Below are 17965 nucleotides of genomic sequence, written 5' to 3'. Positions count from 1 at the left end.
AGTCAACTTTCCAGCCAAATGAAACAGTGACTCTTCAGTCTTTCGATTCAGTGACTTTCCTCTCATCAGACCCCATAACATTTGTGTCATCAGACACAAACACTTCCTACGCAGAGCCAATCAATTCCCAGACACCATTAGAAACAGCTACTTTCCCATCATCAGAAACATCTACATTGCCTTTATCAGAAGCAACAACTGAGGAATCAACAAACTCGGTAATTTTTCCATCAACGGAATCAATAGATTTCCAGTCCTCAGAACCAACCATTTCCCCAACACAAGAAGCACTCACCTCCAGTCCAACATATACACTGACATGCCACCTTGCCAGGCCTGACACAAAGCCCGCCAGATTCAAGCCATCAGTGGGAGCTGCTGGCAATTTCCAACCGCGACTACGATTACGCTCAAAGCCCAGTCTTGCCAAGTTCCAGCCATCAGATGATATTGCTTTAGAACCTGACAGTTCCCAGCAACAAACAAGATTAGACTCACAATCGAAGCTTGCCAAGTTCCAGCCAACAGATGATGACGCCTTAGAACATGACAGTTCTCAGCAACAAGTACGATTAGACTCACAAGCGAAGCTTGCCACGTCTCAGCCATCAGAGGATGCCGCAGCGTTGCCAGAACCTGAAAGTTTCCAACCACGAGCACGTGTAAACTTGAAATCTAAATTTGCCCAATTCCATCCATCAGATGACGTCGTCTCATGGGCAGATCCTGTAAGCTTCCAGCCACGGTCCGCCACACCGCCTGATGAGGAGATCCCTACACCACGATGCGACTACTTGAAGTTCCACCCTCGGCACAGTATGTTGCTGGAAAACAATACGAAGTGTAACATCCAGAAGAGAGGAGTGTCTCTGCAGGAGAAGAAACAGATCTTAATGTTACACAACACCCACAGAGCCAAGGTTGGTTCTGTATTCTGTCTGTCTGTCTTGTGTGTGTGTGTGTGTGTGTGTGTGTGTGTGTGTGTGTGTGTGTGTGTGTGTGTGTGTGTGTGTGTGAAAAAATCGCGAACAATCGATTCAGGTTACAAAACAACCACAGTGGGTGTTGAATGATAGCTCTAAGCCTTTCGTGTTGCAATCAACACATCATCAGGAGCTTGCAAGGCTGCAGAAATGAGTAGGAGGTCCCAGCAGATTCGTTCGGAGGAATGAGGTAGGAAGGCACGAGACGTTTAGTGCCCCAAGTATACGTGCCAGAAAGATTCAGGGCTGACTATTTTCTATTCCTATAATACTCAGTCCTTCCAAAAATGCACGCTTCCGATATTAATCTTACTTTAGCCTCTTTCTGTCCTGCCTTGTAACCTGAGGTACAGTGTTGTTTAAGTGTTAGAGGTGTAATTCTCGACGCGTGAGAGTACCTCACATAACTTCTAACTCCTAATCTCAGAGCATATCGGGAGATCATTCCGTGCTGGCCTATATCTAAGTACTTTCACTCTGATATCAGAGATCACTGTGGCATATCCAAGCACGGGTTTACCTCTGTGGACTTCAAGTCTGACCTCAGTACCACAGAGTCTTGACCTCATCTCTGAATCATACAGCTCTCAACTTACAACCCCATTACATCTATACAACTGTTCACTAACGTATTTTATTTTCTATGTGTGAGTTTAGAAGTCTGTATTAGTAGTTAGATCAGTCCGTTATAGTAACAGTATTTGGTGAGAGTTGTGTAACATAATCTTAACTTCTGTGTATTGTTTTTAATAAAATATTATTGCAAACCAGCTATTCTGATTGGTAACCTGTATTCCTTTTTATTTTAGCACTGATGATGCAGTTTGAGATACTGAAACGTGTGGGACATTCATATTTTTTCTTTTTTTTTTTACCAAAGATTCAGTACCTCTGTTCCTCATACATCTTAAGAGCCTCTCGTTCTTTCAAGGGCACTTACCAGTGTGCTGAAAATATATATTACACTAAATAAGAATTTAATTAATGTCACAAATCTCAAAATTCACTTGTGCAAAGAAATTAGGAGACCAGGTTAATCTAGGGCAGATTGCAGTAATGCTTAGAAGTCTACTGTAAAGAGGACTGTGGACTGTGAGTTGTTCTTGCTACGGTACTGTAAATTTTATTTGTTTCTTGCCTCTCCCAGGTGGCAAGAGGAGACGAACAGCTGGGTAACCCGGGTCCCCAGCCACCGGCTGCCAACATGGGTGTTTTGGTGTGGAACGACGAACTGGCCGAAGTTGCTCAGGTTAGTGTTGTGCATTATTGTTGTGGTAGCAACAGCTTGGGAGACCAAAGCCACGAATAACAGAGCATGCCATATTTGAGCATTTCGAAGGTAAATACATGTTTATTATGCTTTAAGTGCATGTGCTCTACTTAACACGAGAGTATCCTTTTACCTGTCAAACCAACAACAGCCTGATTGACCAGGCAGACAACAGTGGAAATTTAAAAGACACATATAAGAAAAGAAGGTCTTTTATTACTGCGTTTTACTTTCAAATAATTGGAAGGTCGTGAGAACATATTCTTCTTTTGCTGGACGTGACTTTTCCACAGCCACACACTACAGCCACACACCACAGCCACACACCACAGCCACACACCACAGCCACACACCACAGCCACACACCACAGCCACACACCACAGCCACACACCACAGCCACACACCACAGCCACACACCACAGCCACACACCACAGCCACGCACCACAGCCACACACCACAGCCACACGCCACAGCCACATACCACAGCCACACACCACAGCCACACACCACAGCCACACACCACAGCCACACACCACAGCAACACACCACAGCCACACACCACAGCCACACAACACAGCCACAGACCACAGCAACACACCACAGTCACACACTACAGCAACACACCACAGCAACACACCACAGCAACACACCACACCAATACACTACAGCAACACACCACAGCCACACACCACAGCACAGCCACAAACCACAGCCACACACGACAGCCACACACCACAGCCACACACCACAGCCACACACCACAGCAACACACCACAGCCACACACCGCAGCCACACACCACAGCCACACACCACAGCTACACACCACAGCAACACACGACAGCCACACACCACAGCCACACACCACAGCCACACACCACAGCCACATACCACAGCCACATACCACAGCAACACACCACATCCACACACCTCAGTCACACACCACAGCAACACACCACAGTAACACACCACAGCCACACACCACAGCCACACACCACAGCAACACACCACAGCCACACACGACAGCCACACACCACAGCCACACACCACAGCGACACACCAGAGCAACACACGACAGCCACACACCACAGCCACACACCACAGCCACACACCACAGCCACACACCACAGCCACACACCACAGCCACACACCACAGCCACACACCACAGCCACACACCACAGCCACACACCACAGCCACACACCACAGCCACACACCACAGCCACACACCACAGCCACGCACCACAGCCACACACCACAGCCACACGCCACAGCCACATACCACAGCCACACACCACAGCCACACACCACAGCCACACACCACGGCCACACACCACAGCCACACACCACAGCCACACACCACAGCCACACACCACAGCCACACACCACATCCACACACCACAGCCACACACCACAGCCACGCACCACAGCCACACACCACAGCAACACACCACAGCCACACACCACAGCCACACACCACAGCCACACACCACAGCCACACACCACAGCCACACAACACAGCCACAGACCACAGCAACACACCACAGTCACACACTACAGCAACACACCACAGCAACACACCACAGCAACACACCACACCAACACACTACAGCAACACACCACAGCCACACACCACAGCACAGCCACAAACCACAGCCACACACCACAGCCACACACCACAGCCACACACCACAGCCACACACCACAGCAACACACCACAGCCACACACCGCAGCCACACACCACAGCCACACACCACAGCTACACACCACAGCCACACACCACAGCCACACACCACAGCAACACACGACAGCCACACACCACAGCCACATACCACAGCAACACACCACAGCCACACACCACAGCCACGCACCACAGCCACACACCTCAGCAACACACCACAGTAACACACCACAGCCACACACCACAGCCACACACCACAGCAACACACCACACCCACACACCACAGCCACACACCACAGCCACACACCACAGCTACACACCAGAGCAACACACGACAGCCACACACCACAGCCACACACCACAGCCACACACCACAGCCACACACCACAGCCTCACACCACACCAACACACTACAGCCACACACCACAGCCACACGCCACAGCCACACACCACAGCCACACGCCACAGCCACACACCACAGCCACACACCACAGCCACACACCACAGCCACACACCACAGCCACACACCACAGCTACACACCACAGCTACACACCACAGCTACACACCACAGCCACACACAACAGCCACACACCACAGCTACACACCACAGCTACACACCACAGCCACACACCACAGCCACACACCACAGCCGCACACCACAGCCACACACCACAGCCAAACACCACAGCCATACACCACAGCCACACACCACAGCCACACACCACAGCCACACACCACAGCCACACACCACAGCCACACACCATAGCCACACACCACAGCCACACACCACAGCCACATACCACAGCCACACACCACACCAACGCAATACAGCCACACACCACAGCCACACACCACAGCCGCACACCACAGCCACACACCACAGCCACACACCTCAGCCACACACCACAGCAACACACTACAGCCACACACCACAGCCACACACCACAGCCACACACCACAGCCACACACCACAACCACACACCACAGCCACACACCACAGCCACACACTACACCACAGCCACGCACCGCAGTCACATACCACAGCCACACACTTCACCACAGCCACGCACCACAGTCACACATTACACCACAGCCACACACTACAGCACAGTCACACACCACAGCCACGCACCACGGTCACATACCACAGCCACACTACACCACAGCCACGCACCACAGTCACGCATTACAACACAGCCACACAGCACACCACAGCCACACACTACACCACAGCCACGCACCACAGTCACATACCACAGCCACACACCACAGCCACACACTACACCACAGCCACGCACCACGGTCACATACCACAGCCACACACCACAGCCACGCACCACATAACACTGCCACACACCTCAGCAACACACCACAGCAACTCACCACAGCAACACACGACAGCCACACACCACAGCCACACACCACAGCAACACACCACAGCCACACACCACAGCCACACACCACAGCCACACACCACAGCTACACACCACAGCAACACACGACAGCCACACACCACAGCCACACACCACAGCAACACACCACAGCAACACACCACAGCAACACACGACAGCCACACACCACAGCCATACACCACAGCAACACACCACAGCCACACACCACAGCCACACACCACAGCCACACACCAGAGCAACACACGACAGCCACACACGACAGCCACACACCACATCCACACACCACAACAACACACCACAGCAACACACCACAGCAACACACCACAGCAACACACCACAGCCACACACCACAACAACACACCACAGCCACACAACACAGCAACACATCTCAGCAACACACCACAGCCACACACCACAGCCACACACCACAGCAACATACCACAGCCACACACCGCAGCCACACACCACAGCCACACACCACAGCTACACACCACAGCAACACACGACAGCCACACACCACAGCCACACACCACAGCCACATACCACAGCAACACACCACAGCCACAAACCACAGCCACGCACCACAGCCACACACCACAGCGACACACCACAGCCACACATCACAGCCACACACCACAGCCACACACCACAGCCACGCACCACAGCAACACACCACAGCCACACACCACAGCCACACACCACAGCCCCACACCACAGCCACACACCACTGCCACACACTACACCACAGTCACACACTACACCACAGTCACACACCACAGCCAAACACTACACCACAGTCACACACCACAGCCACGCACCACAGCCACACACCTCAGCAACACACCACAGCAACTCACCACAGCCACACACCACAGCTACACACCACAGCAATACACGACAGCCACACACCACAGCCACACACCACAGCAACACACCACAGCCACACACCACAGCCCCACACCACAGCAACACACCACAGCAACACACCACAGCAACAGACGACAGCCACACACCACAGCCATACACCACAGCAACACACCACAGCCACACACCACAGCCACACACCACAGCCACACACCAGAGCAACACACGACAGCCACACACGACAGCCACACACCACATTCACACACCACAACAACACACCACAGCAACACACCACAGCAACACACCACAGCAACACACCACAGCCACACACCACAGCAACACACCACAGCCACACACCACAGCAACACATCTCAGCAACACACCACAGCCACACACCACAGCCACACACCACAGCCACACACCACAGCAACATTCCACAGCCACACACCACAGCTACACACCACAGCAACACACGACAGCCACACACCACAGCCACACACCACAGCCACACACCACAGCCACATACCACAGCAACACACCACAGCCACGCACCACAGCCACGCACCACAGCCACACACCACAGCCACACACCACAGCAACACACCACAGCCACACACCACAGCTACACACCACAGCTACACACCAGAGCAACACACCACAGCCACACACCACAGCCACACACCACAGCCACACACCACAACAACACACCACAACAACACACCACAGCAACACACCACAGCAACACACCACAGCCACACACCACAGCCACACACCACAGCCACATACCACAGCAACACACCACAGCCACACACCACAGCCACGCACCACAGCCACACACCACAGCCACACACCACAGCAACACACCACAGCCACACACCACAGCCACACACCACAGCTACACACCAGAGCAACACACCACAGCCACACACCACAGCCACACACCACAGCCACACACCACAACAACACACCACAACAACACACCACAGCAACACACCACAGCAACACACCACAGCCACACACCACAGCCACACACCACAGCCACACACCACAGCAACACATCTCAGCAACACACCTCAGCAACACACCACAGCCACACACCACAGCACAGCCACACACCACAGCCACACACCACAGCCACACACCACAGCCACACACCACAGCCACACACCACAGCCACACACCACAGCCACACACCACAGCCACACACCACAGCCACACACCACAGCCACACACCACAGGACAGCCACACACCACAGCCACACACCACAGCCACACACCACACCACAGCCACACACCACAGCCACACACCACAGGACAGCCACACACCACAGCCACACACCACAGCCACACACCACACCACAGCCACACACCACAGCCACACACCACAGCAACACACCACAGCCACACACCACAGCCCCACACCACAGCAACACACCACAGCAACACACCACAGCAACAGACGACAGCCACACACCACAGCTATACACCACAGCAACACACCACAGCCACACACCACAGCCACACACCACAGCCACACACCAGAGCAACACACGACAGCCACACACGACAGCCACACACCACATTCACACACCACAACAACACACCACAGCAACACACCACAGCAACACACCACAGCAACACACCACAGCCACACACCACAGCAACACACCACAGCCACACACCACAGCAACACATCTCAGCAACACACCACAGCCACACACCACAGCCACACACCACAGCCACACACCACAGCAACATACCACAGCCACACACCGCAGCCACACACCACAGCCACACACCACAGCTACACACCACAGCAACACACGACAGCCACACACCACAGCCACACACCACAGCCACACACCACAGCCACATACCACAGCAACACACCACAGCCACAAACCACAGCCACGCACCACAGCCACACACCACAGCCACACACCACAGCAACACACCACAGCCACACACCACAGCCACACACCACAGCTACACACCAGAGCAACACACCACAGCCACACACCACAGCCACACACCACAGCCACACACCACAACAACACACCACAACAACACACCACAGCAACACACCACAGCAACACACCACAGCCACACACCACAGCCACACACCACAGCCACATACCACAGCAACACACCACAGCCACAAACCACAGCCACGCACCACAGCCACACACCACAGCCACACACCACAGCAACACACCACAGCCACACACCACAGCCACACACCACAGCTACACACCAGAGCAACACACCACAGCCACACACCACAGCCACACACCACAGCCACACACCACAACAACACACCACAACAACACACCACAGCAACACACCACAGCAACACACCACAGCCACACACCACAGCCACACACCACAGCCACACACCACAGCAACACATCTCAGCAACACACCTCAGCAACACACCACAGCCACACACCACAGCACAGCCACACACCACAGCCACACACCACAGCCACACACCACAGCCACACACCACAGCCACACACCACAGCCACACACCACAGCCACACACCACAGCCACACACCACAGCCACACACCACAGCCACACACCACAGCCACACACCACAGGACAGCCACACACAACAGCTACACACCACAGCCACACACCACACCACAGCCACACACCACAGCCACACACCACAGGACAGCCACACACCACAGCCACACACCACAGCCACACACCACACCACAGCCACACACCACAGCCACACACCACAGCCACACACCACAGCCACACTACAACACAGCCACACTAAAACACAACCACACACCACAGCCAACCACCACAGCCACACTACAACACAGCCACACTACACCACAGCTACACTACAACGCAGCCACACTTCAACACAGCCACACTACAACACAGCCACACTAAACACAGTCACACTACAACACAGCCACACCACAACACAGCCACACTACAACAGCCGCACTACAACACAGCCACACCACAACACAGCCACACCTCAACACAGGCAGAACACAACACAGCCACACTACAATGCAGCCACACTACAACACAGCCACACTACAACTCAGCCACACTAAACACAGCCAAGCTCCATCTACCAGTCATCAATAAAGTCTTCAAAAGTATGACTCATGAAACCATTCACAGGTATATCTCTAAAAAGAAATATACCAGCGATGCTCTTCATTATGTATATATGAACTCATTCATTATGAATGCTCTGTGAATAACTGTTTTGCATAATTCCAGTTTCCACCCACGCAATGCTTCTTTGACAGTGTAGAAATTAAATACGAATAATACACAGTTATTAGTGAGCAAAATTAGCTATGAATAGATGAAATGTTGTATTGATAACAACGAGGACAATGACACTTGTTCATATTGGGACGACATGTCGCTCTGTGTCGTGATAAGACTACACAGAGTAAAATGTTTTCTGTATGAAGGCTTGTTCAGTAAATGGTCTTCTTTACAAGACGTAAGACGTATACTTAAATTATACTTAATGCTGGCATCCGTCATCTTTACACACACACACACACACACACACACACACACACACACACACACACACACAAGAAGAGGTATGATAAAGCTCAAGGAGGAGGGAGAGAGTAACCTAGTAGCAACCAGTGAAGAGGCGGAGCCAGGAGCTATGAATCGACTCCTGCAAGCACAGTCAGGTGAGTACACACACACACACATAAATTCACTAAGCGCCAACCTGTTATTAATTATAGTATTCTCTCTCTCTCTCTCTCTCTCTCTCTCTCTTTCACAGGCCTGGGCTAATCAGTGTCGTCTGTCCTACGATGGTTTTGACGAACGACGTATCTGCTCACGGAAGTACATCGTGGGACAGAACTTGTACTTTAAATTAGCAGGGAACCTTTCTGCGGTAAGTACCTTCATTCTGGTGAAGGTCTCTTGATGTAAGGGATAATAAGTACCCTCCTCTTCAATGAATCACGTCCAATTAGCTCATAATCAACAGGCACTGCATGGCGATAATGACTTAAGTGCTTATCCGTGCATGCCTCTCTCCGGCATCAAGGAACTTTCCTTTCAGGATGGTGCCTTGATGAAGATGAGGGGCTCTTGATGCAAGGAATTAGACCTGTTCTCCCCTTGACTGTATCGAAACAGATTGTCTCTCTTTCCCCATGAGTTCCTTGACCCCGTAATAGATTAGCGTTTTTCAATAACAACGACAATAATAATAATGATAATAATAATAAATAATAATTATAGTATTAATATTATTAAAATTATTATTAATAATAAATAATAATGTTAATAAACATTAATAATAATAATAGTAATAATAATAATAATAATAATAATAATAATAATAATAATAATAATAATAATAATAATAATCTATACAAGTAATAAACACATAGAAGAAACTCCTTAGTTGCTCAAAGAGCTTTTTTTTTCCAGCTTAAAAAAAAAAATTTCCTTAACATTGAATTGTCTCAAATGAAAATTTGCTCTAATGAAAATATTTGTCTTCTCTTCCTTGGTGGCTGCTGGCAGACCTTCACTTGTTGTCTTCTTGTGGCTCTTTACAGTAGATATTTTTTTGGCTGATATGTTTGTTGTGTTAGAAATATTACTCTGAATGAATTGGAGACCTTTGAGTTTTCTTGTGCTAGCATAAATATTCAGGTAAATGTCTGTAAATATATGAATACTCAGGCTTTTTTTTTTTTTGTATTTTTTTTCAGACACTTTTTTATTCTGATTTGTGTGTGTGTGTGTGTGTGTGTGTGTGTGTGTGTGTGTGTGTGTGTGTGTGTGTGTGTGTGTATGTTTACTTATGTATGCTAACAGTTGTAAAGATTTAGCTTCTGTCTCAGCCTCTTAACTTGCAGTTTACCAGATTCTCTCCCTTCTAGCTTTATGGTCCCTATTATTCTTGTGTGTGTCTTGGGGAGCGCGTTGTTGTGGGTGTAGTGGAGGGGGTGGTTAATGACTACAGCAGTGGAGTGCTCACATGATCCTACCCCTGACTTATCTTCGCCACAGAGCTGGCCAGAAGTCATCCATCATTGGTACCTGGAAGTGGCTAACTTACCCAGCACCTTCGTTGACAGCTTCCGAGTCAACTCCTCGACTAAGAAGTTCACCAGCTACACCAAGGTCGGTCCTAGCTACACCAAGGTCGGTCCTAACTACACCAAGGTCGGTCCTAGCTACACCAAGGTCGGTCCTAGCTACACCGAGGTCGGTCCTAGCAACAAAAACAGAAAAAAATTTTTTTTGTTTGTTTGAATCGGTAAATATATGTATTATTTAACGAAAGGAGTGACGGCTCGATCCTCCGTCAGGTCAGAGAGAAACAAAAACTCTTATCTCTCAACAAGGTTTTCCCAACCCCAGGAAGGTTGTACAAAATTCTCATCAAGGAATTCAGATATTTGTACTGATGACAATGAAGGGCTCCTCATCTAAGGAACTAGAGCTGCTCTCCTCTCTCTGCTCAAACATGATTACCTTCCATTTCCTAAGCGCCGAATGACCCCAGCGGGTTTAGCGCTTCCAAATGAATCTAAAAATGGTGTGCCTATATGGAATATATAAACATCTTGTGGAATGGAATCAGCTCTGATCCGAGGAAGTGGAGAGCGATTCCAATTTCTTTGATCAAAAGCACTTTACCAGCATGAAAGCAATCCTCTTAGGGAATGAGAGAGTATACTTAGGTAGTGTGTATGTTTCTTGACTAGCAAACAGGGGTTCGAGGCAGCGCTTTTGCTAAACCCAAACGGGTTTAGCGTTCCACATAAGATTAGATATTATGAAACCCAGTAATTAACTGTTAAATATCTTATTTAAAAAAACATACAATAATATATACATATTAATGAATATTTTATTATATACATATATGTGTGTGTGTGTGTTGAGTCATCCCGTATCTTATCTCTAAGTCTTCATTCTTAGTGGACAATGTATTTTCTGTGTATGTTTCATAACTTCCTTTATCAGTATTTATCAGTCACTATACTGTGGCTGGAACAAACAAAACCATAAACCAGGATTTGATATTGGATTTTTTATTATGTTTCTGTCCATTCTGCACTATTATCAAGTCAAACTCTATATTTTATAGTTATATATGAACAGAAGCTGTACTACCAGCAGTAATGAATGAAGACATTGCAAAGAAAGGTTTTAGTGTGACACAAGGAAATATTATTCTGCAGTTGAGACTTTTAGATAGAAGTACGTGGGAGTACATGGGTATAGTACATGGGAGTACATAGGAAAGAGAGATAGCAGAGGACTTGTAAGTCCACACGGAGGTTATCTGTTGGGAAGAACTCTCTACTCCTACCTAGATTATAATGATATGATAATGATGATAATGATATCTTTATTTCTACAAGTACATGTACAAGGTATACAGACCATAGCTGACATCAGTGACGTACTACTATATAGAAAGCCCCTTGTTATGCAGAGCATTTCGGACAAATTAGGTTAGTTTTGTCCCAGGATGCGACCCACACCAGTCGACTAACACCCAGGTACCCATTGTACTGATGACAAACATAGACAACCGGTGTAAAGAAACACGCCCAATGTTTCTACCCTCGCTGGGAATCGAACTCACGTGTATTATCCTGAACGAATCCAGGATAAAAGAAGAAGGCTCTTATCACTTAAGTTATTTACAGTGCTGCTTCCTTTTTCAATACTTGTGTACTCAGTGATATTATCTTCTCGCTAAGTTCACCGGGAATTCTCTTCAACCTGTGTTTCATTCTCCTCACGCAGATGATCTGGGGCGAGACACGAGAGGTGGGGTGTGGTGCTGTCTACTACCTTCAGCGTGAAGTACAAGTAAGCCACCTTTATGTGTGCAATTACGGACCCTCTGGCAACACCATAGGGGACCCTATTTACGAGGTGGGGCCCCCAGCCACGGCCTGCAGCAGCGGTGTTCCATCCACCACCTATAAGGGTCTCTGTGATGTATCTACCAGTCATTAAGATTTACGACACATGATTCTGTAAACTCACGACATAGTGAGGAACACACACATATACTGTATAACAAGCTTGTCAATATTAGTGGTATAATATTAAGAAGACGTTTCGCCCTCCAGAGAATTTATGAATTCACCTTAATAAAATCTCTAAGGAGCGAAACGTTCTCTCAAAATGCCATAAACAGCAAATACTGTTTTAGCACAAGCTTTTCTTGGGACGTCTATGTCCCAATAAAAGCTTGTTCATCACTGTGTGTCTATTCTTCGCTGTTGTCAACAGCAGTCTAATCAATATCACGTTGAGTTGAATTGTAATCTTGAAGCGAAACTTAAACGAGTTTCCAACCAAAATTGTTATAGACTAACAATATACTAACTTGTATACTTAACTGATAATAAAGACAACGCATTTCTCAATATATTTTATACACTTCCTGCGAAACTGTGTTTGAGTGAATGACGGTGAATGTGATTCCTTTTTTTCTGCGGGTCACCCTATCTTGTGGCCCGGAAATTGTATCGACAGCAGGCGCATAATAATAATAATAATATGTATATATATATATATATATATATATATATATATATATATATATATATATATATATATATATATATATATATATATATATATATATATATATATATATATATATATAAGTATGGAATTGTCAGTTAAAAACAGAGTAGGGGAGTTAGTAGATGGGGAGAGGGAGGTATTAGGTAGATGGCGAGAATATTTTGAGGAACTTTTAAATGTTGAGGAAGAAAGGGAGGCGGTAATTTCATGCACTGGCCAGGGAGGTATACCATCTTTTAGGAGTGAAGAAGAGCAGAATGTAAGTGTGGTGGAGGTACGTGAGGCATTACGTAGAATGAAAGGGGATAAAGCAGCTGGAACTGATGGGATCATGACAGAAATGTTAAAAGCAGGGGGGATATAGTGTTGGAGTGGTTGGTACTTTTGTTTAATAAATGCATGAAAGAGGGGAAGGTACCTAGGGATTGGCGGAGAGCATGTATAGTCCCTTTATATAAAGAGAAAGGGGACAAAAGAGATTGTAAAAGTTATAGAGGAATAAGTTTACTGAGTATACCAGGAAAAGTATACGGTAGGGTTATAATTGAAAGAATCAGAGGTAAGACAGAATGTAGGATTGCGGATGAGCAAGGACGCTTCAGAGTGGGTAGGGGATGTGTAGATCAAGTGTTTACATTGAAGCATATATGTGAACAGTATTTGGATAAAGGTAGGGAAGTTTTTATTGCATTTATGGATTAAGAAAAGGCATATGATAGAGTGGATAGAGGAGCAATGTGGCAGATGTTGCAAGTATATGGAATAGGTGGTAAGTTATTAAATGCTGTAAAGAGTTTTTATGAGGATAGTGAGGCTCAGGTTAGGGTGTGTAGAAAAGAGGGAGAATACTTCCCGGTAAAAGTAGGTCTTAGACAGGGATGTGTAATGTCACCATGGTTGTTTAATATATTTATAGATGGGGTTGTAAAAGAAGTAAATGCTAGGGTGTTCGGGAGAGGGGTGGGATTAAATTATGGGGAATCAAATTCAAAATGGGAATTGACACAGTTACTTTTTGCTGATGATACTGTGTTTATGGGAGATTCTAAAGAAAAATTGCAAAGGTTAGTGGATGAGTTTGAGAATGTGTGTAAAGGTAGAAAGTTGAAAGTGAACATAGAAAAGAGTAAGGTGATGAGAGTATCAAATGATTTAGATAAAGAAAAATTGGATATCAAATTGGGGAGGAGGAGTATGGAAGAAGTGAATGTTTTCAGATACTTGGGAGTTGACGTGTCGGCGGATGGATTTATGAAGGATGAGGTTAATCATAGAATTGATGAGGGAAAAAAGGTGAGTGGTGCGTTGAGGTATATGTGGAGTCAAAAAACGTTATCTATGGAGGCAAAGAAGGGAATGTATGAAAGTATAGTAGTACCAACACTCTTATATGGATGTGAAGCTTGGGTGGTAAATGCAGCAGCGAGGAGACGGTTGGAGGCAGTGGAGATGTCCTGTTTACGGGCAATGTGTGGTGTAAATATTATGCAGAAAATTCGGAGTGTGGAAATTAGGAGAAGGTGTGGAGTTAATAAAAGCATTAGTCAGAGGGCAGAAGAGGGGTTGTTGAGGTGGTTTGGTCATTTAGAGAGAATGGATCAAAGTAGAATGACATGGAAAGCATATAAATCTACAGGGGAAGGAAGGAGGGGTAGGGGTCGTCCTCGAAAGGGTTGGAAAGAGGGGGTAAAGGAGGTTTTGTGGGCGAGGGGCTTGGACTTCCAGCAAGCGTGCATGAGCGTGTTAGATAGGAGTGAATGAAGACGAATGATACTTGGGACCTGACGATCTGTTGGAGTGTGAGCAGGGTAATATTTAGTGAAGGGATTCAGGGAAACCGGTTATTTTCATATAGTCGGACTTGAGTCCTGGAAATGGGATGTACAATGCCTGCACTTTAAAGGAGGGGTTTGGGATTTTGGCAGTTTGGAGGGATATGTTGTGTATCTTTATACGTATATGCTTCTAAACTGTTGTATTCTGAGCACCTCTGCAAAAGCAGTGATAATGTGTGAGTGTGGTGAAAGTGTTGAATGATGATGAAAGTATTTTCTTTTTGGGGATTTTCTTTCTTTTTTGGGTCACCCTGCCTCGGTGGGAGACGGCCGACTTGTTGAAAAAAAAATATATATACATATATACATATATATATATATATATATATATATATATATATATATATATATATATATATATATATATATATATATATATATATATATATATATATATATGTACATATATATACATATATATATATATATATATATATATATATATATATATATATATATATATATATATATATATATATATATATATATATATATATATGTCGTGCCGAATAGGCAGAACTTGCTATCTTGGCTTAAATAGCAACGCTCATTTTGCCATATAGGACAAGTGAAAATTTGTGTATGCAATGATTTCGCCAAAATCATTCTGAACCTAACGAAAAAAATATTTTTCACTTTGTTTGTTTAGTATTAAATTATTGTAAACAAATCTAAAATATATTTAGCTCGGTTAGGCTAAAATAAATTGTTCTTGTTATAATAAGGTTAGGTAAGTTTTCTAAGATTCTTTTCTATCTTGATGCGAGGAATAATAGTGGACATACGAACAGTTATTTGTAGGTTTTCTGTAAATTTTAAATTTGAATTCATTATTACCCTTAATAATTAAAACCTACAAATAACTGTTCCTATGTCCACTATTATTCCTCGCATCAAGATAGAGTCAAACTGTCTGTTTTCTCATCAATGTTTTTGAGAGCTTTACGAATTTGTAGTCCTGAGTTCATAGATGAGGAAATATCCAAAATTTATGAAATAGGTAATGATTTAAAATACCCAAGAAATGTAATTGATAAATCTTTTAAAGTTGCTAGAAACACTTTTTATAATCCAAAAAGGGGCAACCAGCCTTATTCAACTAAAAATATGTTGGTTCTCCCTTACCATGAAAACTTGGTTGATATGCCTTCTCTTCTTAAGACTTTTAATATTAAAGTTGTATTCAAAAATCTTGATACAGTAAAAAAACTTTTGATAAAGAATTCCCCCCAAAATGCTGATGGATGTGTCTATAAGATTCCTTGTAAAATTTGCGATTAAGTTTATTACGGTCAAACTGGTAAAAATCTCGAACTAAGATTAAAACAACATAAATATAGCATTAGAACTGGACAAGATTCCAATGCTCTATTTATTCATGTAAGAGATTTTAACCATCCAATTGATTTTCGAAAAGTTGAGAAAGTAGTATCAAGCAAGTCCATGGTCGACAGGAATATAATTGAATCTTGTTTCATAAAAAGCAGTTTTGACAATAATATGAATATTTCCTTTGGTTTATATAAATTAGATCCATTTATAATTAATAGAATTTGGGAAGAATTTAATAATACACTGGACAAATAAATAGCTTGGGGGTGAGTTGTGCAAAGGACCTATCCAAGTTGGCTCGCCGCGCGTCACGTGTTTAACCGTTGTGGGATCTGATAGTGAGGTGCTGGCCGGACCCCTTATATAGCTTCCTTGGATGCTTCACTTTCATAGTTCCTTGATAATGTGAGTAGTCACGAAAGTGCTTGGAATTTCACTATTCTTTCAGAGTGGTTGTTTTGCATATATATATATATATATATATATATATATATATATATATATATATATATATATATATATATATATATATATATATATATATATATATATATATATATATATATATATATATATATATTTGTGTGTATGTGTGTGTTTTTGTCGTAACTTATAGCCTCCTAAGCATATAAAAAATAATGGGGAAGCGCTATGCCCGTAGGGGTCATACAGCGCCTGGGGTATGGAAAGAGAACAAGTTTGATTTTGGGAAAGGAAAGGTAACTCCAGTTCCTTGGATCAGTAGTCTTTCACCAACATCAAGGTATCCCCATGGAAGGGCTCGAAATGAAGGAAAAGTATTGAAAGATAACGGTAAACTGATAAGGATATCAGCAAGATAGCAACAAAAGATCTCTGAAAAGACAGCGGAAAACTGATGATATCTGCAGTGGACGACCAATTACTAGAAGGGATTGTTAAATAACAGCAACTGATCAGTTGATCAGTCTATAATCAATAGTGGGAATGGAGAATGAAAATCACAACACCGTGGC

General features: G+C 45.4%; 1 protein-coding gene across 2 annotated transcripts in view; it reads left to right on the top strand.

Moving 5' to 3' along the window:
- Positions 1–13636, top strand: part of LOC128701871 (uncharacterized) — a 17758-nt gene extending 4122 nt beyond the window's left edge. For both annotated transcript variants that reach the window (XM_053795826.1, XM_053795827.1), the window contains exons 2-6: positions 1–920; positions 2131–2232; positions 10004–10120; positions 11254–11367; positions 13009–13636. The exon at positions 1–920 is cut by the window's left edge. In XM_053795826.1, the coding sequence (XP_053651801.1) occupies positions 1–920; positions 2131–2232; positions 10004–10120; positions 11254–11367; positions 13009–13224 (1469 nt within the window). In that variant the 3' untranslated portion in view covers positions 13225–13636. The remainder of the gene's footprint in view (positions 921–2130; positions 2233–10003; positions 10121–11253; positions 11368–13008) is intronic.
- The last annotated feature ends 4329 nt before the right edge of the window (positions 13637–17965 follow it).

The sequence above is a fragment of the Cherax quadricarinatus genome, chromosome 69 (genome assembly GCF_038502225.1).
Source record: "Cherax quadricarinatus isolate ZL_2023a chromosome 69, ASM3850222v1, whole genome shotgun sequence".
Lineage (NCBI taxonomy): Eukaryota > Metazoa > Arthropoda > Malacostraca > Decapoda > Parastacidae > Cherax > Cherax quadricarinatus.
This window is presented reverse-complemented; position numbering and strand designations above follow the sequence as displayed.